We start from the raw sequence: 27,703 nt of genomic DNA on the forward strand, positions 1-27,703 counted from the left end.
GTCAACAGTGCAGATATTCAGATTACACGAGTATCTGAGAGCTACGAGACCAGGAGACTCAACATCAACACCGAGTGCGGAGGTGTGTTTGTCGGAGATCCGAAAGGGAAGTTTTGTGAAAAGTGTGTGTGTGGGGGGGTGAATTTGGAGAAGAAGAAGAAAAAAAAAAGAAGGGAGGGAGGAGGCGAGTTAAGGCCAACTACAACTGTGTCCTGAGCCTAAGCAGTGCTGAGCTTGGCAGAAATCTACACTTAGCTAGAATAACAGAGCGAGGGAAAAGGAGGGATGGAGGAAAACAGTTGTTAAGAAGAGATGGAGCGAGGTAACCGGGAGAGAGGAGGTGAGCTAACGACAGGAGAGGGAGAAAAACCGGAGTCGAGCAGAAAAACAAGTGGAAATAAAGCAGCATGAGAGAAAAGACCGAAAGAGAAATAATATGAAAATTGACAGCTGGTGTGGGAGGGGAGGGACACTTTAATTATGGAAAGTTCCAGGTTATTACAGATAGTAATAATTACCTACAACTACTGTGCACCTTTTCATTCCAGACGAGCAATTATTATGTGATTATGTGAATAATTCAATTTGGTTGGAATACATGAACTGAGGCAGAGAGAGAGAGAGAAGAAGAGAATAGGTAGAGCCAAGGAAAACAGTCGAAAACAGAGGAAAGGCGAAAGAAAATGGATGGGGTTTTAAGGAGGAAGAAAGACTGCGGTCAACTTTCTTCTCTCCTCACTCGCTTAATTTCTCATTGACCCTTCGTTCTGGATGACTGAATAGTTAAACAACAAATCACATCCAACAAACACAACAGAGAGGGTTAGATACACACGCTGTCAAAGCGAATATGCAGCGACTTTACTAAATATAAAAATCAGAAGCGCAAATCTCATTCTGAACGCTAACTACTATCAACGTTCTTCGGGGCTGTTAGTGCTCACGACACTTTATTGTTGTCTGGGTTTTATCCGCTTTTCAACATCTCAGAATGCTTCGACGTAGCGTGGAAGTAAAAGAACGATGCTTATCCAACTCTGAAATATGAAATCCAGATCTCCTCCAAAATACAATCTCACAGTTTGACTCTTGATGTAACAGCAGGTTCTTTTTTTCCTTTTAATTTCGAGATATCTGCATTTTCAGCACATTTACGAAACATCATATCAGAGATGACCATTTTTTGAGCTGTGTTTTTAAGCTGCTTTGACGATAATCAAGGCAGACATGATGTACACTGTGACGGATCGCCTGACTCAAACAAGTTTCAAGTTCGTCCGAGTGGAATTTCAAAACATGCTGAAATGAATGAAACCACTCGCTGCCTGAGAGGAAGGAAAAAAACTTTTTAAAAGAAAATCAAAAACACTGAGGTATGCTTTGGAAAACGATCGTCGCTGAGGTAAAGTATATATGATATGTAGCGCATGGATAAACACGGTAGTCAGAAACAGGTACGGTCCTTTAAAAGCCCCTCCTGTCAGAGTGATGCTCGCTGGGACGGCACGGAGCCGCGGTGGTAATGTTGAACATTTAGGCCAGAAATAAGACATTAGTGGCACAGAAGTACTACTTAGTGTCCCTCTACTCAGTGCACACTGACAAACTGTCATTATCTGGCTGAATATAAAGTATCCCACGTACAAAAAAAGTTCCAACGTAAACCCAGTGATGGTCAATGAGGACTATCCAGAAAGAAAATAGCATTGTTTATAGTTCGTTTTATTCTCCCTATCCACCAAAAAGCCCTCTTGGAGTACAGAGTTACATTTGTACAACTTATAGTATTTCTGTTCCATAAGACAGAAAAGCTTAAAACAAAAAAAACACCCAATATGTCCTTACACTTGTGGACCACATGCTAAAAAGTAAAGATCTATTCCCACTACTTAATGCATGGTTGAAAGGTAGAACTTGTGATTTATTTAGATAAATGTTCACAGTTTCAAACATTATTTTGATGAGTTGGCTCGACATAGTATCATTGGTAATTGCGTCAACTTAAATAGTTTGGATAACTTCAACTCAAATTTCAGGTTTTTGTATTCAGGATTGAAATAATGTGTGTTCGAAAACAAAACAAAAACTAGATTTGAGCACTTTAATTCACTAAATGCTCGTCAAAACTTGTGTTTATAGTTATGATAGTTAAGTGCATAACATTGAAAAATCCTTTTTATAATGTGGGGAAAACAAAGTTTAAAACAACTCAATTTTTCACAGTAATCAACTTAAAAACTCCAATCAATAAAAAAATATTTGAAAATATCTTTGATTGTTGAGGAAAAGCTAATTCCCCTAAATGGATGTAGTCTGCATTATTTCATTCGAATCTGTCTGAACTCAGACAGATTGACACAAACCATTGCATTAACGTTCTTTGTTGCACCCAAACGCCATTTTGTATCAGTCCCCGTTACACGACTGGATAGCAAAATCAGCAAGCCAACTATAAATACACCAAACAACAATTTAAAGTGAATTAAAATGTGGCAACAAACAAAAACTGATCCATTTTTTTAATGTCAGAATGAAAGGCTGAAGTGAACATCACACTCTAGCCACTCACATAAACACTTTTAGTATATGCTCCTTATTATTCTTATGCTCAAGGAATGTTTCATGTTGACAGGTGGGCTTCCTGGTTGCTGAGTCGGACTGCTGTGTGGATCTTAACATTGGAACTTAAATTACTGCCTCCACTAATCAGACAAGCTGAAGTTCACATCTATCTGTCCTTGTGTTTTTGAGATACGGTGTTGAGTAACAGCCAAAAAAAAAAAAAAAGTGTTTATACAGAATGTTGTGGTGTCATCGTGAAGCTGACCCTCTGGACATGAATGTCATCATTTTATCCTGTTAGATTTTTGTGTGAAATGTCGTCAGAATTACCATAAGGTATTATAAATCATGGCCAAAAATGTGCTTTATGAGATCACAGTGACATTTGACTTTCAAACTTAAATCAGCTTGTTCTTTGTCAAGTGAACGTTTGAGCGAAGTTAAAGAAATTCCCTCAAACAAAGAGTTATCACACTCAGAAGAATGGCAGCCTGAAAACATAATACTTTCAGCCACAGCTGTCCGCAGAGGCAAAACAACGTCTTTCCTCCAGTATTAACAATGCTTGGGGAAAACACAGAGGTAGAACTATACACCCATAATACCTGACAGACAAGGAGACAAAAGATATAGACAGAGACAGAAAAACCAAAGGGAAGAAGGGATACTACGACAGAAAGGTAAAACAGACGTAGAGGAAAGGAGTCGAGGTCACGAAGGGCTTGAGGAGAACAGCGGAAACATTCTTTCACCTTAAACTCAGCTTCGCAATTTGCTAGTCACCACTCTACGTGCATGTGTGCGCGGCTGTAAATCTCGTCTTGTTCCACCCCACCTCTGTACATTCCCAGGCTGTCGTCGCCAGGTTACACCCTCAGTACGGAGATTTACCTGCTCGCCGAGTGTGTGTGTGTGTTACTACTATTTCATTAGGCACAAAAAATATCTATGTTCGAATCTGTGAGGCTGTTAAACAGCTCAGAGAAGTTGTTTCATGTTACATATACAGCTACAGTCGCAAACGTAACACAAACCTCACAGGAAGATAAATGTGTTGAAAAGTCAAGGCTTTTTCTCAGGAGTGTACCTGTTTTCACTATTGACCCAAATCCTGAAATGATCCTAAACTATGTCGGCCTAAAATCTTTACCCAGTCTGGATTTTCAAATTCCTTTTCTACTGCTTTTCTTTGTGATGTACTTTAACTGTCTTTAGAATTATGCGCTCAGGGTTTGCTGAAAATCTTCAAGGAATTAAAGAATCGAGGAAACTGAACTTTAACATTGGCTTCAAATCTACAAGGATGAGCCGAGTGATTTGGAAGGTCAAAAACATACTTTGTCAACATCTGGATTTCAGACTAATTCGACCAAGCTTCACATGTTTGTAGAAACTGACAACAAAACAGAGGCTGACTGAAAAAAAAAAACTTCCAATACTGTGAAAAACGGAAGAACTGAACACAGCTCGTAGCCACAAGGCCAACATTTGGATGTGTGTTATTTTGGGACAAAAATGGTATTCTTACACCGCTATGGTTTGCAGAAAGAAAATTAATAATTACATTAAATTGTGCTAAAAAAACTGAAAGTATTACAACAGGTACAGGTGAGAAAACAAAAAACGGAGCCAACAACTTCGGTTTAGCATCAAGGAGCCAACACAGTTGTCTCACTGAAATGAGGCTGCATTTTTCAGCGCAGTGCTAACGTCTGTCTGAACACTGCTGAGATCTTCCCGCATCTATGAATCACTTTACATTTTCAGGACATTGCGAACAGAAACGAGCTACCTATTGTTACAAAGGATTCAAATGCATCCGCTGGTCCCGTTCTGAGTCACCTACACAGGAGCTGGATCACAGTTTGCCGGCACTGCAAATGGAAATAAACAAACAAATGCCGCTCCGTTCGCCTGTTTCGGTCGCTTTTTTTGATGGTGAGAAGGATGGCAAGATACAGTGGGAAAACAGCGGACTGTTTGTGTTTGAGGAGACGCTTCGATTCAGAAATCTGGAAGTGAGGCCCGCAGCGGGGCCGGAGCCAAAGACTGAGTAAGTGACTAAACACAATTTCTCAGTTACAGTAAACTGAGGTTAGGATGTTTGTCTTACAGATTCTTCACTTCATCCACTGCCTGTCCTGAACTTTCCGGAAAACAGCTGTTTCAGGATGGTTGCGTTTTAATTTCTAGGAGTGCAGACATCACCGAATCCACAGATACGCCGCACACTGTGACCTCCTTCCTCATAGCTGTTTGCAATAAGAGCGACATGCGGGACGATGCTGTTTCCGCCGTCAAATGCTAAACACACTTAAAATCACGACTGACCACCGCTGCTGTTGGACCTCTATTGTGTCGTCTCAGAGGACTGATTCCAATTAGCTGTAATCTGCATGTGTGTGTGTGTGTGTGTTTGTGGTGTGTTAGAGACAGAGGGGGGGAGAGAACGAGGGAGAGAGACCACAGAGTTTATTTGAGTAGAGGACCACTGTACAGGATCAGGTTCTTACCACAGCTGCAGTGATGTCACCCATATGTGTGTGTGTGTGTGCGTGTGTGTGTGTGTGTGTGTGTGTGTGTGTGTGTGTGTGTGTGTGCGTATATCAGGGAAACGTGCGCGTCGGAATGGATGCTGCATGTCATGCACACATGCTCGTTCTTTAAGTGCGCGGACCACAGGGGAAACGATAAAAAGAAACAATCACGGCGCAGTCTGGCATTTAACAAATCACATTCATGTGCTGCTCTCTGGCAAAAGTTACTGGCATTGAATGAGACAAAGGTTGATGTGTGGAATTCTAGATGAGTGGCGGGCGAAGTTGTTATCGTTTGACGCAAGATGACCACAATTCCCATCCCTGCCTCACAGCGGTTTGGTAAAACTGACATTTCTATGATGCAATTATGACTGAGATCTTTTTTTTCCCCCAAATATCTCCTTTCTTCAACAATACTGTGACAATACCTCAACTTTCAAACTCAATACAATTGTTATTTCTCACGATTTTAAATAAACTTTCATGAAGTAAAACAAGCAGAAGTGGTTGAGGTCATTTTCTAAAGGTACGGTGCAGTTTGTACCAAATACAGCATTTTCAATTCAATTTCAATTTTATAAAGAATGTGGTGACGGAGACGTGTGATTGTTTTTCTTGAGAGGTCAACTATGTTTTAATACTTGTTCTTGTTGTGTTATTTGTATTTGTTGCATCTTAATACGGTGTGACTGGCTGCTACCTTGGCCAGGTCTCTCTTGTTAAAGAGATTTTGAATGTCAGTGGGACTTCCTGTTTAAATAGAAGTTAAATACATAAATAAAAGCAAAAAATTTAAAGGCAGCTAAGTCTGTCAGGATCTGAAGAGTGGACTCGGATTCAGCACCTTGGACCAAAACTTTAACTCTAAGAACATGCATTATTTTGTACTCTGCTGTCCACAAAATGCCAGTCAGCTGGGATATGCTCCACTCCCCTGCAACCCTCGTGAGGACTAAGCGGTGTATAGATGATGGATGGATTAATGGATGGATAGATGTCCACAAAATGCAATCTCATCCAATGCTGTTTTCTCGTACCGATGCTCTTTCGTGTACACATTATGAACTGTGCTGTCAGGCATCGATAGTGTACAATACACAGGCCTGCTGCCCTTTGTCCAATTTTACAGCAGAGCTTGCTAACTAGGAAAAAACATACTTATTGCTAATACATGTCTGCTGCTAGCCCTGTGACAGACTGGCAACCTATCCACGGTGTCCCCTGCCTTCACCCAGCTAAGACAGACTCCAGGCCCCCACGACCCTCGTGAGGATTAAGGGGTGTATGGATGGATGGATGGATGGATAGATGGATGGATGGATGGATGGATGGATGGATGGATGGATGGATGGATGGATGGATGGATGGGACTGCAGACACGGCTCTGCGAATTCATGAACTGGACTTTACTCAACCCTAACCCTAACCCACAACATACTTTTGCATGTCATGTATCAACTTCTTTATCTTTCTGTCGGATAAAGTGAAAATATACATATATATATAATTGGAGCAGAACATGGATTTAGCTGATGCAACATAGCTGCATATAAAACTAATTTGCAGTTGAAACTAGTAGGTAGAGTGTGTGTGCGGGTGTGTGTGTGTGTGTGTGTGTGTGTGTGTGTGTGTGTGTCTACTGCGGCAGGGCCTCTAAGCCCACTATAGATTACAGGACATCCTATTCTGTATCAAAGCACACAAACTCAGGCGGACTAAAACAAACACTGGCTGACAACTAGGAACACTGCTGCTGGAAGACATGCGTGCGTGTGTGTTTTTGTGTGTCAAAATCTGCGCTGAAATGTAAGACTCTGCGTTTCTGTACAGCTGTACGTGTGTGTGTGTGGGTGTGTGTGTGTGTGCGAGAGACAGATGATATTTCTGTGTAAACTGCACAGAGTATAAAAGGATAAATTGATATAAATGGATATTTACATTTTCCATAGAGTGAGGAAACGTGTATGTGTGTACAAGTGTGCGTGTTTGTGTGTGTGTGTGTACAGACTCTTGCCAAGTATCACATAACAGGAACATAAACAGTAGGCAGCAGTCTCTTCCTGTATATACAGTAGTGTGTGTGTGTGTGTGTTTGGAAAGTATATGGTGCAGTTCTGATAATCTGTGCATTTCTGTGAGGGCAAAGGAATGTGATTATGTGAGAATATAGCATGGATCTCTATATGCACATGTGCCCATCTACAGTCCATGTTTGTCTTTTTAATAAGGACAGCGGGTGTTTCTACTCGTTCTATTCTATACGGCTCTACCAATAAAACACTTACCTTTCGGGTTAAGCTCTGCAGAAAGTAGGAAGAGAAGAGGCAAATGTTAAAAGACTCAGAAAGATCAGAGAAACAGAAACAACACAAGAAAGAGGAACCACTCCTTCTGTCTAATTTATTCCGTTCAGACCAGTGACAACGAAAATTGGAAGAACTGGGCTCTGCTTTTTGAACACGAGACGGGGAATTCCCTGGGAAAACCTCCATCTCCCTGCATATGGATAATATACATAAACTTATAGAAATTCTGGAAGTGCTTAGTTTGCCTTCTCACACACTTGGAAAGTACAGTCGCTGGAGAACGCTGCCACCGGACTGAGCCAAAGCGATTCCGAATGCGATAAGACGTCCAAAATCCAAAATTAAATAGCTGCTAGTCGAGAGGTTAGTATGAAAATCAGTCTGACAGAATCAACAGAAAGACTTTTATCCTCAGAAACTGATCAGTATCAAGAGTTTGACTTTAAAGAAGTACGGATGCTTTGGAAAGTTAGAATTATTTTATAACGTCAAGCTCTTTTTTTTTTTCCATAGATACTGACTGCGAAACCTTAACAACATTAACAAAACATAAAGACACCAAAAGTACACAAAAACAATAAGTGCAGTATGGAATCTCCCTCTCAAAAGTTGCACTCAAATACCACTAAACTGCATTCATACTTATGCTTTAAGTGAAATACATTTTCTCTTGGATTCCATTTGTTCATGAAATATCGCAAATATGTGTCTAATCAACATCTTTGCCGTTTATTGCATTGCTTTGCTGTTGCTTCATCTCAGCCAATTGGTCATAGATAGAGCCCAGCTGTCACACTGGTAACAAGGAAAATGGAAAAGAAGCTTTAAAAAGACTATTAAAGGTTCATATTTTACATAAAAGCACAATATTTTGGCAAACCTAACTGTAGTTTTGGTGACTAAACTCAACCAAGTACTTTTTGTGGCTAAAGCTAACCAAACATTGAGTAAAAATGAAAGTAAACAAGAGTAAAAACAGAGCCGTAGCCGTAAAAATAATGGGACACGAACCCCAGTCTGCTGGGTGACGGACTTGTTGTTTCTGTCTAAATTTCTACATTATCCTAAATGAACTGAAACCAACGCTGTACTGAGCAATTAGTGTGACAGACCAGGTCCCAACACTGAGACAAGCTTTGCCATCACAGGAGAGAAGTTTAGCCCACCAGGATTCAGGCAACGGTAAATAGTCTGCATTTATATAGCAATATGTTTCTCATTCACACACACAGTCATACACCAATGGCGACGGAGCTGCCGTGCAAGGTGCTGCCCGCCATTGGGAGCAACTTCGGGTTCAGTGTCTTGCCCAAGGACACTTCGACTGTGGAGGGGCGGGGGATCAAACCACCAACCTTGTGATTGGAGGACAACCTGCTCTACCAACTGAGCCACAGCCATCAGGCCTGCCTTCCTTCTTTGCTATCAGAAACCAAAGCACCCAGTACAAGTTGTCGCCTGTGTGTTGATTAATCCTTCTAGATATAAAAACGTATTACTTCTCCAATGCAACTTGTTCAGTGAGAGTGCAAAACCGCATTGCAAGTTAATAGTAGGTTCTTGAACTGTAAGACTTCTTTATGGAGGAACTGTGTTACGTGCAGGCATCAAACTAACAAGCTCGTGTCTCTGCATGCTGTAGCGCTCATGCCGGGCTTGCACGCCAATGCAAATGAAAACATTACATTTTTATGGAGTTCTTTTTTCTGTGTGCATGCACTTTTACAATACCTTGATGTGGAAGGTAACAAATTAAATCTGCTCCTACACAGACGACTGTAGGCGATCTGCCAAACTGAGCACCTGCCAAACAACATTTGGAAAAAGTAACACTAAACTATAAAAGCAAGACTCCAATTTCAAAACTGACACTTTTTTTTTTTTTTTCTTGTGAGGGGAGCGCATCTCTTATCCGTGCTCTTAGCGGCCATATTTTCCCAGCTGCTCTGGGTTTTATAAAGTCAGTCTTCTGCTTCTCTAACCTTTAGGCCACAGCAATAGAAGTCTGGCAGATTAAGCTCTGATTTGATTGGTCAAAGAGGATTTCCTGTGAAGGTGAATGAGAAGCAGATGGCAGGTTGCAGGCCAATGAAAAGGCACCGAGGTGCTGAGTCAAAAAGTTCACGTCTTATTAAACCTGATGAAAGTCACGCTTCCTATGGCTGACTCTCTTTCCTGTAATAACTCTGCCTCCATCGCTCTCTCTCCTGTCATAATTCCGCCTTTAATGTAAAAATTCTGATATTTAATTTTCAAAGTACAGCTTCGTTCACTCAGCGTTCCTGGGAAGCTAACAATACACGTATTGTGTTACAGTGATTCAGTCCAATTACAACATCATTAACTAAAACAACACTGTACTTCCTTACGTGTTTTCCAATACTAATTAAAACAGATGTTTAGGAACTGTTTACATTTGTTCTCACATATACAGCACTGTGCCAGAGTTTTAGGTACTTGTGAAAAAAAAATGCTATCAAGTGAGCATGCTTTAAAAAAATAACATAAAGAATACTTTTGATATATTATTTTAAATAAATGTCAAACCATGCTGGGAGATGCTGCTGTGTGTCTCCTCCTGCTCATCAATAATGTCTTTGTAAATAATTTTGCATATTCAAACTGCCTCCCAATTATTTTTTGATTTACAGAAAATACAGTTTTTGGCTAACCCAAATCTCTTCTCTCCGTTTTTGCCGTAGCTAACAAAGACACCATAATGCTCCCATACAATGGATCTAAATGTCATGGAAAGATCCTCCAGCTCTGGCCTCTCAGTTCAACTCTCTCTCTCTAGTTGCTGATTTATGGCCTAAAAAGTCCTCTCTATGTATCAAAGTTTCATATTTAGAAGTTTTTTCCATGAAAATAATCCCTCCCCTCTCCAAACTAGCGTACATGTAACTCTACGTGCTATTCTGTTGCTTCCACTAGAATATGCAGATGTAAAAACTCTCTGCTTCTTTCTTTACCCACCCGTCTGCCACTCACTGAAACTCAAGCACACCAGCTCACCAACAACTCAGTAAATCAGACAAATTTAAATTCGGTTCTGGAGAAGAATAAAGCTCCACCTTGCCAGTTGACAGGACTGGTTCATTGGGTTCGTTACATATGAAACCCTGGAAGTCTGAATCTGTGTTTTTGAGACTTCCATCGGTACACTGCAGTTTCAAAGAGGAAGAGCTCAGCCAGGACATCGGCTGCTCGTTTTGCTTATGATACGTCTTCCTGTATATGAACAGGTGAAAAAGTTGATTTTAACTAGAGGAGGCCTAGAAGTTTTTTACTCTGACGGCAGTGGTAGTAACACGACATGAGCTAAGCTAACGTGGCTAACTCTGCAAGCATGCACGCTGTAGCTGATCCATGGGCACTGCCAAAATGTTTAACCAGTTCGGGATGAATACCCAACTGATTGCACCTATATTTTATAATATTTTCGTCCCTCACACACTGTTCTTCCCTCTACACATCATTCTCAGTTTAAATTAATGACTTCAATTCAACCAGCACATGTTGTTTGTCTCTGTATAACGTGGAGCCTTATTTTTTATAAAAACATGCAAATAGCTGGCTGTAATATTTGACTATTTGTACGAGTAATGTTTGAGAATCTACAATATGATATTGCAGAATATATAACATATAAGACAAACAGTTTTGTAAAGTGTCAAAGCTTTTGCACGGCACTGTTATATCACAACCTTTCATATGGAATAGCATTCAAGAAATTCTCAAAGCAAACTGACGGCTGATCCCGCTCAAATATATAATCAACAGCATACCAACAAATCCCCATAATATCTTCATATTGCGCAGTATTATCTAATCCTGAAACGTTAACTCCTGTCATTACTTTGTCTGGGGCTCAGATTACTGCTCTACACTGCCAAAGAAAAGAAAGAAAAAGCAGAATCAGAGGGGGAGAACAAGAAAAAAAAAAGAAAAGGCTAAAACAACACAAAGAGGAAGGGAGAGGGGGAGAAAAAAAGGAAAGCAAGAAAGAACTAAAAGCATCAATGTTGAGTGAAAGCTCCAGTAAAATGTAAAGGACATGTCAAATGGAGCAAGAAGGCTCTCACAGCAAACACACTTACACACACACAGTAGCCGCCGCTGGCCGGCCGCCAGCCAGTGTTCAATCAGCCTTTCCTGTTCTGAAATCTCCTATAACGGCCGAGAAATTAGACTGGCTGAAATGAGTGAAATTCTGGATCCATTAGCTGGCGCGGAAGAAAAAAAAAAAAAAAGCCAGTTTAATGTTTCATGACTGCAAGCCTTTATTATATCAATAATAAGCGGGGAGGTTGAGAAGGTGTTCTTTTGTATAATTAACTACAGATCCACCAAACTGTTTTCACTACATTTTTAGAGTCTTAAAAATAAAATATATCAGCTTTCATAATATCCCTCCTTGACAGCTTCTAGGCCCCTTCTCTGTGCAAATCAGTGTTTTTGGAGTTTTCAGAGATAAGGGAGGGGGTAAAACAGCAATAGAGTGGTGCACACGTCTTTCAAATAGACGGATTTAGGGTTTAAAGAAGTTTTGTTTCGTTTCTGTGTGCGTTTATACATGAGGGCCTCTCGTCTAACTGTCCTTTGACCTCCCTATGGTATAATTCTGTGTGATCTATTCAGCTGTGGGGAAAAAGGGGGCTTGTAAATATGTCAGCTTACAATAAACATTATGTTGAAACAAGTGAAAAACAGTTAAAATTTGTAATGAATATGAAACTGAAAACTCGTGAGGGACTCTACAAACCCTCCACGAGGTATTCTTACAAAAAAATGTCTAAACTAGTCGATTGAATTTGAATTTTTTTATGTTTTTAGTTCATGTTTTTGCAGGATTTACCAAGTGAAAGCTTTTTTTAAATTTAGTTTGACCTTTTAGTACCGAGGAATTTCATCCCTGTTTCACAATCATTCTGGCAAAAGCATGAAAGTACGATGAAAACCCACTGGAGAAGTTGTAGGATTATTCTTTATCATGTCACATTTTTGGTATGTTCAAGTAGTAGATAGAAAAAAATATTAATGATATAAAAAATAAGGCAACCTGCACTCAAACTGCAAAAATTAGAAAAGATGCATTAACTAACTGAAAACATCAATTGGGTTAATTTTTTCTTAAATGAACAAAGTATGAGATGATAAACTTCATAATTTCTGAAGCTAGCTTTAGCTACATTGTTTGTTGAGTCGGTTGTTTCACATAAACAGAATTAAACGGCCTCCTGTTCACACAATGCGCCGTCCCAACAATCACAACTTTAGTTTATGAATTAGGTAAACATATTGAGACAAGTATTACCAACCAGCAAAAGGAAAATAATAATAAAGAGAAGGGTTTGGCAGATGAATACTAACAGTTTTCAATCCTTTAATATCTTTTTAGGTCTTTGTTGACAAAACTAAATCCAGCTTTTTAAGACCTGCAAATACCGTTTTCAATGAAATTTTCAACTGAAAACTGGAAACGCCCAGAAACTGGAACCCTCTGCAAAAAAACGCATAAGCCTTTAAAGAGTTAATAATTAGGCAAAGGTTATAATTATTGTCCATCTGTATAAATGTATTCAAATACAAATACCAAAGAAACACACAGTAAGACACAGATTAGACTGCGCGTATTGAATTTTGTTTCATATAATTAAAGGAGCTCAGGAGAAATTAGGAACGAGGTTAAAAAGAGTGTCATTTCGCAATGTTAAGCAATCCTGTAAAAACAACCGAAACACTTGTTCCTTGGCCTGTGCCCTTATATTCCTCCAAATCTGCTACTAAGCTGTTGTTGCACAGTCACGCTAACAAAGAGAGCAAAGAACACGATCCGCTTGGAGCGAGGTAACGAGCAACGCCGGCATCAGCTGGCCTACTAAAGTTCCTCGGAAATGGATCTCAGAGCCGGCTGTCGAAAGAGGAAGGGCCCAAGAAAAATACTGCAGCGTCCCGGAGACAGCAACATATGGAGATGCTGGTCACGCTGGCAGGTTCAATAAAACAGGAGAAAACAATAAAGACTGCCAACCAGCTTCCTAGGTTTCCACACAAATTGGCTTAGCAACCAATGAATCATGGCTGGCTGTGTTTTATGGAAAGTATCCACACAGACCCAACTTATCTCTGACAGCTCTGATGAAAATGCCCATTGTGTATGAGCTAACAATGTACTGTAAATGCCAACTTGACCGCTTGATCCATCTCAAGTGTGTTTATGTAAAGCCCACTCTCAGGGTATTAGGAAAATCACAGAGGGGCACTAATGAAATTCTTTCTAGATTGTAACGACTCCTGCCACCGTCAAGCCTCCTTTGAAGGGCTTAAGAAGTCAACAGTCTTCTTAAATGTCAGAGTCTTTGTAGGGCTTAAAGAAGGGCACAGTAGCCTCAGGGAGGGATGGTGCTATGTGGGGTGGGTGGTGTGAAGGCCTAATCATCACCCCTGGGTGGGAGCGCAGGGAGAAAGAAAGTGATAGAGACAAAGTGATGCATTCCTTCCGAGCCAGGACAGCATTTAGAGGATGAGAGGAGACGAGGCACTGCTGGAGATTAGCACTGGAAAAAAAAAACACACAAACACAACCGTGGAGCTGCAACGACGCACAAGCACGTCTACACGCACGCTTTTAAAGACGACCACCGTGCAGCCCAGGTCGGTTTAGAGGAGATCGGACTCCGCTGCAGAGTGAGTTCACAGTGAGTCTCAATGATCTGCTCGGCATCTGCTATCAAGTCGTTAGGATGCGATCTGACGTGAACCGATTATACATCCTCCAATTTAAAACACACATAAGTTTTCTTTTGTTTGTCCCCTACCCTCCGATATGACCCACATCACAGCAGCAGGACGTATGTTCAACTATGGTGCTGAAATAAATAACTCAACCTTTGACAATCCTACAGTAAGGCTTTGGTGAGGTTCAGATACAAAAACAGCTTGTTTAGGAGTAGAGAAAAACCATGGTTTACGTTAAACTAGGTACTTGTCATTACCATTACTGGTAAATAAACAGATGGTTATGGGATTGTTGAGAAACAGGTGCAGTCTCTCATGGTCAGCAGCTATTTTATCTTTAGTCATTAATCGTTTGCAGGTACTGGTCGAAACCACATCTTGCTGGATGCTTGGCAAAAGTCGTGGCAGGAACAACACTTCATTATAGTAATGCTGTGCTGTTTTGCTTGAGCCTCCTGCATTAACACCCCTGCTGCGTTAGAGGCGTGGCTTCTTTCTGATGAATGAGAGAGCTGCATTTTTTCGAGGCTGAAGCAAAATTGGATGTGGCTGCGGCTGACTGTGACTTTGAATGTGTGCTTGAGCTTTTATTTTTTTGTACAGATAAATCCAGTTGCTGTTTATGTATTCCTCTTTCTGGTGACTTTGTCTATATTGCATAGAAAAAAATGAAATGAACGTAGTTTTGCTGACGTTGAAGTTATGACTGGTTGGATTGTTTAATGTCGGTTATTGTCCGCTCTGATTAAAGGTGGTATTGATATTTAGAAAAAACATTATTGATAACAGTTTTGATCAGTGTATATAGAATGAATGAAAGTTTTTGACCAATCTATGCAAAATGAACATTAAAGTGGTGTGTAGTAACGTAACAGAATGTGTTTTCAGGCGTTTCAATAACAGTCAATGAACTTGTCATTCTGGTACAGTAATAATTTAATGTAAAAATCTGAAATATAAATTGCTATAATACTTAAGCTGATCACTACTGTTAGTTAAAACAGAATCAAGGTTTACTTTCACCTGGGCATCGATTAAAACTAGACTAAATTTAGCTGAAAAGTTTTTACACACAGTTTACAAAAGTTAATATTTAAACAGCAATAAGACGAGCGTATCAGAATATGCTCATTTCACTGTGCTTTTTTTGGAACGTCCTAGAGATATGTTTTAGCAAAAGCTGTACAAACACAAATAACAGTGACCTGTTCTATGTAGGCTGTGCAACAGTGTGAGCTTCATGTCGACCTCAGTCTGTCAGAACACGCTGTCCTCTAAACTGCTAACGTACACGTTACAGCCCAAAGTGTATGGACACATGCTTTGTGTCTGGATATTTTTTCAAGACTTGGACGAAGCCTTTCAGTTTCAGTTACAGGAAATCTTTATTAGCTTTGACTTCAATCCTTCCATCCAACACCATTTTGTAATGAACTGGAGCACCGACTGTGAGTCATCGAACGCTGGTATTGAACTGATGTTGGACGAATGCTCCCGTGTATGAATGGGAACGAGTCGCTGCCGCCCAGTTCCAAAAACTGTGAGACGATTGTAATGTTCAAAGGTCATTTCATATCTCCTCCCTTTCCTTTACCTTCTTTGGGTCCAAACATGTCCTCCCTGTTTCTTCTTTCATCCCCATGCTGGTATACTTCTACTTCTGGCTGCTCTCCTCTCCTAAGTCTAAAATCCTTCACCTCCTTTTTCTCGCCACCTCACTTTATCAACACTTTCCTCAACTTTCTCCTTCTCTCTACCTGAGTATGACTCACCACCTTACCTCCTTCCCCTCAACCATATCCTTGTGTACCTCACCTCTACTCTCGTTTTTCCATCCTGTCACACATCTCCTTCCTCCAACCCGTCATAAACCACTTCTAGTTCCACTCACAGTCCAGAAGGTCCCGTCCGAAACACAAGATCAGCTCCCTACATGCTCTCCCAAAGCCGCTTGGCTTCTCAGGTCCATTGAAATCCTCCAGACTCCTTATTTTCTGCTATTTTTAGCATCACAATAAAGCTTAACAAAAAAGAAACACTTCCCAATATTTCCAGACATTTCACATTAAATGTGCTTCTAGGGAGGGGAAACCGTTCCACCAACACAGGCCTGCCAAAGCAAATGTATTCCAAAGGAAACAATAGCATGAAAACACTGATGTTTTTTTTTTTTTTTCATGACCTGATTTCTGAACAAATGCTAAAATAAATCTTTTTTCTTCACGTTTTTTTAAGGAGGTCTGTGACATTTGAAATAAAGAGCGGTTTTGTTGGTTTGCAGAGGAAAGTAATATCTTCCAGAAATATTGCAGGGCCTGGAAACAGATGCCTGGAGGCAGCAGGGGGATGAACTGGGCTTGTCTGGAAAGAGCCCAGATGTCCTTACGTCAAGTCAGCACTCTGTTAGCAGCTGGTGTTCGGCACTGTCAAAAAAACACTGACTACGAAGTTATAGACCAGACATCGGCTAACCTTACAATGCTTCTAATGCTAATGTCGCTTTTAGGTTCTAGATATTAGCCAGCACTCCTATTAAATTTTACCATTATCTCTGTTAGTCAGTGACCTTTCATGTCCCTTCAGACCAAATTAATGTAAAACCAGATGTGCGTACCATAATGGCTAGATTATAGTTTATCAGAACTGTTATTAGTTGATCTGAGCAGCCACATTGGGAAGCGAAACCAGCTGCAGATAAATGCACACATTCTCAGGCAGTTTCCTCAAAGATGACAGTCACAGTGTTGCACTGAGTCGCCACAAATGGCTTTATACCAAACGGGGAAAAAAAAAAGAGTGATAGAAAGCGAGAATTTAAAACTGAGCATATTTTCTGGACCTCTGCTCAAAGAGAGAACGTTTCGACTTTAATGTTTTCAGCGGTTTGGCAGACAAAGCAAAACAATGTATGATTCATGCGAGGACATTTTCAACCAGCATGTTCAGCCTGAACATGGAATAAGATTTAAAGGTGTCATTAACTGCACAAACCACAGAAAAATCTATAAAAGAGTACAACTTCCTGGAGACTTTATCACACACTTGACAAACTGATTCGCTGAAATGACCCCTCGTGTCGTCAGTAGATTTTTCAAGCAGGAAATGCTTTTGGAAAATGTGTCCACTGTGTCAAACAGCTTACCGCACCAAAGTGTCGTCAGAGCTGCTTTATTCAATTGGACTTACCACTAAATAAAATGCTTTCGATTTTCTCAGGGTATCGTGTTGTGTGGTTATGTTAAACGGAGCAGTCTGAGGTGAATAAATAAAGCAGCTGAATACATCGAGAGTGTATTTTTAACAAGTGAACATCGACTCCGTTGCAGCCTGACAAGTTCAGAGCTAAGCTGGATTTATTCCGGGTCAAACGCTAATGTCTACCATTGTTTCTGGAATAAATGTTCTGTTCAGAGTGATTTGAATGTGGAAACCAGCACAAAACAAGTCACGTGGACCTTTTTACCTGTGGGTGAGCGGTAGGACACCGTGATGTCCCCGGTCAGGTCAGCAGGAGGGTATCGGCCATTGAGGAACGCTGAAAACGCTACAACTGTGGACGAGCCGAGACCTGAAGACAGAGAAAAAATATATATTAGCACTAAACAAGAGCTCATTGCTGTCTGTCCAGTTGATGTTCAACTAGCTGTCAATGTCATCTCTCATTAAGGCTTAAAGTTGTTTTGAAAAAGAAAACGAGTTCCCAAAATCCTACCACTACAGCATTTGTGTAGCTAAATAACAATGAATATGTTAGCATCCAAAAAATATCCATGATTTCTGGCTTGATATGTGTGTATTGTAATTAATGCAAATGCTTCTCCGTTACTCATTAAATCTACTCAGGCTGTTTTCCATTGCAAACTTAATGTCTCAAAACATCAACACTGTTTATCCCTCCCAGGAGCCAGTCTGTCAAATCAGCCTATCATCACATGATACTACAAATTGTGGACATTTCTTTTGGCATTTAATTCCTTCATTTGATTTTTGACAGTAGAGAAATGATTAAAAAACTGAAAAAAGAGTCAATGGACTGAGCAAGAAGAAGTCTGTTTTTTTAAGAGAGCATTATCTGTCACAGAGTGATTCCCTTTCAGTGAGAACATTTTTATAAAATCCTCTCTAGTTCAGAGAAGTTTGAACAATAATCCTGATAGTATCATCTGGTTTAGTTGGATAAGCCTGCATTACAAACTGGAGGTGAGCGGTGTGCAAAAATACAGTACAAGACTATTGAAAGTCACCATCAAGCTTCAATAAAGCGCCCATACAATACTTTTTGGGGGTTTTGCTATTCCTTTACGGGCTCATATAGCATTTTGTGCATGTAAACAGTCTGTAAATTTGCAAACACCGCTCCCTGAAAAGTCTCCTATGAAGGCTAGGTTTTTATTCTGTTACTTATCTACATCGCCATGTATCATATCTGCATAACGCCGGCCTAGTGGCTAGTTTGCCAGGTCCTCAAACAAAGAAAAGAGGAAAAGGTGCTGCAGCAATATACAGAAAAATGTGTTTTTTGAATATTAAAGCATGTAAAATTAAAATTATATTTTAAACCTGTACATGTGCATAATAGGAGCCTTTTAAAAGACGTGTTGGATTTACGGTTTCAGAACATTTTCCCCACACTAGCGACTAAAAGTCAGATAATTTTGAGCTTTCTTCTTCTTCAGCTTTTTTAAACTCCTTTAAAATTCTGCCTCTTATATGTGATTTGGTATAAAGCCTACGAAAGCTATTCTAAATCATTGGATTTCCACTTCAAGCATATTTGCGCTATTGCAAATGCTCCTGAATTCTGAGTGAGATTTTCTCAAAGTTCTCTCGTGAATGATGAATGCGGAAACAGGGCCGTCAACAAACGGCACACACGCCAACTTGAAGAGTCAGCGTTTTCAAGGTGTGGACAGAACAGGATACAGTAAGGCCGACACAAGCCAGACCCTTCAATGTACACACACGCACACAAGCGCTCGCACACAGCTCATGCTAAGCATCACCATGCGAGGTGAAGACAGAGGATTAGCAACACGCTCGCATACAAACACACACAGGAGACTTAAATTATGTGTAGCATGAGAGCGCGGCGATGACTTGTCGCTTCCCTTTAAATATCCCAAAAGCAACAGAGAGAGAGAGAAAAGGAGGGAGACAGAGAGCAAACACGCCGGAGAGAAAAGGCAGGGATCAAATACAGACGGAGAGGAAAGGATATATTACAGCTAATGGTTCCATGCAGTCACACACACACATGCACACAAGGCGGAGTGGTGGTGTAATGGGGCGTGATGTTCCTGAGCTCGGTCCGTCACAGGTGACTGACTCCCAAGTATGTGTGTGCGTACGCGTCCTAATGGAAGCGAGTGCAAGTGTAGGTGTAATGAATGAAAGTGAGGGGAGACACTGTGGGAAAAGTTCCTCGCTCTGTATGTCGTCGTGCATTTCTAGCTAGAAGCGTAAAAAAAAAAAGAACACCTCACTGATGTTCACCACACGCACGCTTGTCTAGCCCAGGGTGAGACGAGGCCTCTCGAGCTGAGGATAGGCAGAGCAGGAGGAAGCAAGATGGATGAGAGGAGATGAAAGGAGAGACAACGACACCACCCCTCCCTTCCCCTCCGACGGACAGAGGAGAAGATAAATGATGAAAAGCAGAGAGAGACTTTCTCCACACTCCGTCAGATACCCTGACAACACCACCTCCTCTCTGCCTTCTTCTCTTTCCTCACTCTTTCTCCTCCTTCATCCACGGTACTCTCCTCTCTCAACCACCTTCCATCCATCCCTTTCTCTTGCTCCTTTTCATTTTCGCTCTCCTCCCTTTTTTTTATGTTCCTTCTTTCGCAGCCTCTTCTTAAACATCTCTCCCTGTATGAACGCTGGAGCCTGACCAATGGTAGACTTTTGAAACTCAGTAATGATATTAAACTGAGCTTGAGAAAACCATAAACAATCTGTCAATGTGATAAGGATCCCCTGGAGGAATAGTTGGATTTTTTCTGCCAGGAGTGAAAGATGAAATGATGATACCACTCCCCTGTCTGTGCTAAGTCAGTGCTAAGAGTCAATTAGCTCAGGATAACTTAGCTTTAAGATTGTAAACAGAAGAAAACAGCTAACCTGGCTTTGTCCAAAAGATTTAAAAGACAACATGCCTGCCTTGTATCTCGTCTATTAAATCCCAACAAAATGTAAATGTGAAAATGACAATTTTGCGGTTTCACAGAAAATTAGGGCCTGGTCGTGATACTCCATTCTCCACTGCGCTGGACAACGCTCTGGCTGCTCCCACCATCTGCAAACAAATGTCTGGCTGGTTTGCATTTCCCTAAACAAATCACAACTGTCTTGAGCATCACTAAGCCCAGGATGCAGCAACAGTGTCCCTGCAAAATGGTGTTGAGGGAGAACATTTGTACACAGGGAGTCATTAAAATGGTTAATCCATCTTTAAAAAAACAAAACATAAAGGTTGCTACTTAAAAGGTTGTTGTTGTTGCTTCTTGTCGCGAAGGGAACTTTGAAAACCGCACATAGCAGAAGGAGAGGAGTGTGACATGTGGTGGAAACGGCAGGCTTATAACTGCAGTCCACATCCGATGAGTCACACTAATTCTTTCTATAGACACAGTGAAGAATTAGTTCCAGCACATGACTCCAAAAAACGTCAAACTAATCCTGTCCATTGGGTTATTAGTGAGTTATTACCTGAGAACTTTTGGAAAATTTTTGAAAGTCGAATAATTAACCTGTCAGGCACATGTTAAACCTGGATGTGGGCTGGCGTTCTGATTATGTCAAAGATCCATTATCTTTCATTTGCTGGCAAAATCTCCACTTTAAATGTTTTGGAAGGAGTGCATCTCGTTCTTATTTGCCAGTTACAACAAATAGTGTACTTCATATATGTGAAATAAAATAGAAAGTGAAGGAAAAAGTGTCATTAAATATTAATGGAAGTATATCTTCTGTAAAGATCGTCACTTATATACATCCACATGCGAATTTTTGGCTTTAGACATAGGTTAGTCGGACAGAAAAAACAGATGGATGCAATATAATACAACAAACATACAAGCTGGACATTAGTACACCTGCTAAATTGGTAGCAATAGAACCAGAACAACACCAAAAATGCAGTCCAATGACTAAAGGATTAATCAGGTATTCAGAAATAAATCCAAAGACAAAGATTTAACAGTAATAACAAAAAGAGTTGCAGCCTTAATTGAAACCAATAAATTGAGATACTCCTAAAATATCCAATAATAGTGCTTGAAGAACCACTTTTCCTCTATTTTTTAGTCCACTTTCTCGCGTTTTCCTCCACCTTATTTCTCGCTTTCTTTTCGCTTTCCTTGCTCCCCCCTCCTGCCTGTCATCCCGTCTGTCAGCAGAAGGCTTTTAACCCGTGTGCCCCCGAAGGTCACACTGGTCAGACTGGTTTAAGTGCTTTAAGGGTTCCCAGGCCCATTAAGACCAACAAACAAGACCAAAGAAGACACAAAGTAATCCCTCTTCGGCTCTCTTATTCTTTCGCTCTCTCCGTCTTCTTTTCTTTCTCTCTCCGGCTTGTCATCGTACATTTCGGGCACATCTGGACAGGTCAGGGCGGCGCTGTGGGCGTCGGACCTGTGAGTACCAGGTAACATGCTTCTGTGACCTCGACATCCAACCCAGTGAGACTGTTCAGACTGGTCCCAGTGTTCTCAAGCACATTAAAACCATTAGCACCACTGCCAACGAAAACAAACTCCACAAAGGAGGCAGAAATCCCCCCACTTTACTACCTCTCCTTCTTTACCTTTATTTCCCCTTTTCTTTCCAGACTTTTCTCCATCTTTCTTTTTTTTTTCTTATCCTCACCAGCTGTTTTCTTTTGCCACTTTTTCACCTTCTTTATCCTCCCTCCCTTTCCTCCCTTGTTTAACCTAAATCTCCGCTTTGCTTTTATCTTCCTCTCTATCTCCTTACCCTACTTGCTAGTGTGCTTTGTGTGAACCAAGGGGATTAAAAAGTATATCCACGAGGCTGTAGATGAGCTCTGGACGGCGCTGGACTATCCTTGTTGAGAACTTAAGACTACGCACAATGTAAACACGGCTAAACACAGTGACATGAGGTTAAATCTGAGATTGCAGGAAGAAAATGTGACAGCACCATAGATCATCCCTGCAACAAACTGCTAGGTTTTCTGCTCGACGTGCCATCAGACCTTCTTTCTCTGCCTTGTGTGAGAATCTTGGAAGGGCCCACCAAGCAGCACACATCTGAATAAGCAGCGTAAGTGCCTCCTAGCTGCCCAAATAAACCATTTTTATTTGAATCATTTTAAACACTTGTCTCTGAGTCCAACCAAAAAAAAAAAAAACAAAAACACAAGGTCGCAGACAACTGCACGCAGATCTACAACCATCCTAATCACCATGCGTGTTCATCTGTGCACGTCGGTTTATTTACATTTTTTAAGGCTATATTTCACAGCGGTTATTGTCTTCTACTTGGGAACAGACCGACCGGGGCGAATGTTCATCTCCCCGTATGCTGAGAAAAAGTGATTACAACATGCAAAACATTATGTGAGGGATTAGAATGTATGTGTCCTGCCAGCAATGAACACTAGCACATGTTCTGGAAATTCGAAAACTCGTAGGCTCAATGTCTAGACCAAAAGAACACGTTAATTGGAAAAACAACCACAGACAACATATGTAAACCGCGCACAAGTTGTCCCGCATTACAACTACATTAGGTTTCCTTTGTAGTGAGCTGTAATGATCATTCCAGGCATCTGCTCGTCGTGTTTAGTTTCGTTCGCTCAGACACAACATTTGAAATGATTCATGTGAAAATCATATTTATTTGGATAGCTGTAGGAGGCTTGTACTGTTTGTCCTGGTGTTTTTGAGCAAGTCCTCATATTAGTGAGTAAAAAACTCATGAAGCCACACATATGAGAAACGCATCAGGTTGAGATAAACTAGAATTATCAGGGCTTCAATTTCATGGCAAGCAAAGTTTGTGTTTATTTTAAAATGTGCTTGCTTGTGTTTTGTTGTTTTTGTGTCCATTTAATTAGTAAGTGCAAGAAGAATGTAGTCTTGAAAATGTTGGCTTGAGCGTAGTCGTGTGTGTTCTTCTATCTGTTTAGACGGTCTCGTGTGCGTGTGAAGTGCAGCCCGCTGCAGCTATCAGGGTTCAGGTTATAGCACTTGACAGCTCAAGTTAACCTGACTACTGACTTTTCGGAAGAGGTCGGAGGTCAAGAGGGGTGGAGATGGGGATCTGTACCACACAAGGAGATGGGGAAAGGGCATGTGCAAATAATAAAAAAAAATCAAAACACTGAAAGAAAAACAAACCTGAAAGATAAATTTGTTCTTAGACATTCCTGGTCAACTGGTTTAACTGTGTGTGCGAATGTGGATGTGTAGTCACAGATCTCATCATGTCCAGCAGTAAACACCATCAGTGGTCATCAGTGTGGTGTTAAACGCTGACCTTTGACCAACGGAGGTCAGGCTTCGGTCGGACCGCCGTGTTCGGTCTGTTCCTAAACTCAGATAACCTAATTATCATCCAAGGAGACAAAACGTCCCACATTGAAGGTTTTATTTTCACAACTTATTCTGGAATCCAAACAAGAATAAGTCACGTTATTGGAGTTGAATGTTTTGGTTGGGCTCCATATGGTTGATGTATGGTACGCTGGTGAGGGAGACTCTTTAGCAACCTGTACATGAAAAACTGAGCACAGACCAGCCAGAAAATCCGTCTAAAAGGTACAGAAAAAGACCTCCATTTTGCATATAAAATACAAATCTATCATTTTCACTGGACATGAAACGGTTAACTGCACATGCAGGCCCTATGAATATACACATACTGAGAGAATAAATGAATGAAATGCACTTGTAGACATGTTTACTTTACATCTAAGATCATTTTTGCATATTAACTCTACAATTTGGTCATGTGGATTTAAACTTCTATACTAGACACAAAAATAAGTGGTGAACAAAATTATTTTAGACGGATAGATTCGGTCTATCTATGACCTGCATGCAAATCTACAGATATGATCAGTTTCTATGAGGTGCGATCAAAAAAGGGCAAATTCTTCTGCGGTTGCTCACGACCACTTGTTGATATGCATTTGTGATTTTACCACAGACATGCGCTGTGCTGCAGTCTGCAGAAATCTCTGTCAACAGGCCCAGGATGACGCAACCCTCACGTTTAAAATCATCATTGGTGACAAGAGTGTGGGCTACGGCTACAACCCAGAGACCAAATGCAAGTGTTTACAATGAAAGACCTCAAAGTCTCAAAAACCAAAGGACATAAGGAGTTCTATTGTAACATCCAAAAGCATAAATGACCTGAACTGATGGTAATTGGATTCTCTATCATAACAATGCACCCATTCCCAGTGCATTGAAATGTGCACATTTTTTTTAGCCCTACAAACACAACTGTTGCTCCACACCAGCCCTCCCCTTCAGATTTGGTTCCCCGTGTCTTCTTCCCCAAAATGAAATGCAAATGTACGGTTCACCATTTTGACACAGTGGTAGAAATCTAGCTTACATCGCAGACAAAACACGCTTACACAGTGATACTTCCAGGGATTCTGGTAGATTAATCGTAGCAACCGGACTTGCCTGAGTTCCTTGAAGACGTTTCACCTCTCAGCCAAGAGGCTTCAGTCAGAACTGATGACCTGGATGACTGAGAATCTTCACAGACATACTTCCAGAGAGTGTACCAACCGTGCCAGGAGCACAAGGAGCAGTGTATTGCTGAACAAGGTGACTACTTTGAAGGTGTTGGTTTTGTCTGTTTTATGTAATAGTTGCAGATCACAGCTTGTACATGACAGACAGACATTATTTCAAATGATACTCAAGTGTCGTGGTTATGAGTGTAATCCTAAAGTGCAGTTGTGTTTCTGTGTATTGCATTGTACATAACTTTGGGAACAAATATCTATACATACATATTTAAAGATTACTTTTATTTAAATCTCATCGCATCACCCTTTTTCACTGACCTTGAAAAAAAGAAGAAGGTGCAGCATGAAGGTTTATCATCTATAAAAACTGTGTGGTTCCCTATATTTTGTGTACTAAGAGGGAAAGGAAGAGTGTTTGAGTGCAGAGAAGAGGAAAGGATGGGAAATGAAAGAGGAAATGCGGAAGAGGAAACACGGGATGTAAGGCAGGAAAAGAAAGACGGAAAAAGAAGGAAGCGGAGGGGCAGAAAGAAAGAAATGACGCCAATAAAGGGTGATGGAATGACAAACGAAAGAGAGGAAGCAGAGAAATGAAAGGATGGAAAGAGAGGTAGAGAGAAAGCGAGAGCAGGAACGACGAGAGAGAGAGAGAGGGAGAACAAAGGAGGCAGTGTGTGGTGAACAGGGGATTGAGTTGCCATCTGAGACGAATAAAAACTGGAATAACAATAAAAGTCAGAAGGCGCTACCTTCCCTCCTCTTTACACAACCAGCCCTCCACCCCACCCGACCCACCCCTCAACAGCATGTGCGCACACAAACACACACAACACACACACACGCGTGCATCACTGTTTTTCGGTTGCTCTTTGTTTTTGGTAACACACTTTGTGACAAATCTCTCCATCGGAAATGAACTGGAGTTGATATTCACACTTGACACTTTCAACCAAGCGTGGACGCGCACTGATCCGATGAATCAAAGACACATGGGACACACAGACACACACACACAGCAGCTGTAATAGACTCACAAAAACATACTGTTCCCAGGGAGATGCGTCTTATAAAAGCTCATGTGTACACGTGTTTGTTTGTGTGTTTACATCTGTGCGAGTGTGTGTGGGGATGTGAAAGTGACGACGTGAGCCAGAGAGAGCGTAAAAAGATAAAGCGCAATGAAAAACAGACAGGGGATTCGTCACACCAGCAGTGTTATTGTTACCAGTGTTGCTAGTGTTTCCCTAAATTGCAGCCACATTTTCCCATAACACCTGCAGATCTGTCACTAGCAGTTGTATCCCACTTTTCCCCCTTTGGTTTTGTTTTTATTGTGCAAATAATGGTTCAAATTACTCACTGAACGGCATCAGAAGAAGGGTAAAGGAGAAAAGAAGCAAAAGCGAGAGCGGAGATTCGTGGAATTCATAAATTAAATCCGATTTCAAGAAGTTTGCTATTATTTCACAGACATATCCACTCTTAAGATTTTAATACATCCCAGGCCCGAGATACATTTCCTTGCAAAACTTTTAGATGAAAACCGATTATTTATGTAGCTATACTGACTGGCTACACCGCTCCTTAGGAGCTGCAAATTTTTTGTGTGAATATCTTATTGCATTTTATTAAGTAATGAATATCACATGGAGCTACTTTATTGTAACGGCGTCAGCATATCTTTATTTAGTTTTATTTGGCCCTTAACCATTTAAGAGCACATGACACGTCCGTCCCATCGACAAGTGTTTCGGTCGACAAATGCGGTCAGCAGTTAAGCAACACGTGTATCACGTCAACGGATGCAGAATGTTGATTTAAGAGCTGTTATTTCTGTAAGTCCGCATACGGCCTTTACGGCTGCGTATAAATCTCGTCCACATTTGTTGGTATTTTTGTGGCAAATTCTTTTGTGGGTTGTTTTTTCTGGTTCTGGCATTGGAAGATGACATGTCCGTTTTTAATCTCACCTACAAAGCTGTGATTGGCACCGTGTTTTTCCAACTGGGAAGCGCTATTAAAAACACTGGAAATGTTACTGAAGTGCAGAAAGAAATCAGGAACTTGAGCTTCAGTTCCAGATGTATGAATCCAAGCTAGCTGTTTGCACCTTAATAAAGAAAAACTGAAATAAAGTAGACATTTCCCAGTAGTGGAAGTCATTTTTACTGTATTGCCCTTTTATTTGTGATAGTCTACATGGTTTACATCTACACCCACACTGTACTGTTTACACCAGGCAGTATTCCATCTACAGCTCAGAAGCCACTTCCTCTGCAATCCATAAACCGGGTTGCAATTTTCTGGACAAAATCACAGAGTAAACTCTGGCAGTGTGACCGGGACCCGGCTCCTCTAAGAGATGTTCCAGCATTCATTAAAACTCGCAAGGCCTACATTAATCTATTTTTCCTCATTTCCAGGACTGTAGCGGATGTGAAACACTCGATTCACGTCCAAAACTGACCATTAAGGGTCAGCAACAGTTGTTTGGCTCCTTCGACGCTGAGCCATGCCATTCTAGGCCAAAGCAGGCCAGTGAGGGGCCACTGAGATGGGCAGAAGGAAAGACCAGAACTGTATACGCGTGTGCTTTTACTCATGTGTGGGGACGAATCTTTCTACACGGTCAAACTGTGGGGACTCAGGGCCACTTTGGAGTAAAAAGATGTCCCCATATGCAAATCATTACATTTACAGTGAAGATTTGGTTTTTAGGAATGTTAGATTAGGTTTAGTTTAAGGTTAGGATGAGGATTAAGGCCCTACAAGCAGCGCTGATGATTAGGGTCGGGGTAAGTCTCCAGGAAGTGAAT

At 40.9% G+C, this 27,703-nt stretch overlaps 1 protein-coding gene across 1 annotated transcript in view; it reads right to left on the bottom strand.

Annotated features, from left to right (window-relative positions):
- Positions 1–17,717, bottom strand: part of LOC103365952 (protein PTHB1-like) — a gene marked incomplete at its 5' end in the record, with an annotated part of 141,266 nt that extends 123,549 nt beyond the window's left edge. Inside the window, one exon of the mRNA XM_008293535.1 lies at positions 17,613–17,717. Within this exon, the coding sequence (XP_008291757.1) occupies positions 17,613–17,717 (105 nt within the window). The remainder of the gene's footprint in view (positions 1–17,612) is intronic.
- Between the last annotated feature and the right edge of the window lie 9,986 nt (positions 17,718–27,703).

Source organism: Stegastes partitus, unplaced genomic scaffold (assembly GCF_000690725.1).
Source record: "Stegastes partitus isolate 25-593 unplaced genomic scaffold, Stegastes_partitus-1.0.2 Scaffold892, whole genome shotgun sequence".
Lineage (NCBI taxonomy): Eukaryota > Metazoa > Chordata > Actinopteri > Pomacentridae > Stegastes > Stegastes partitus.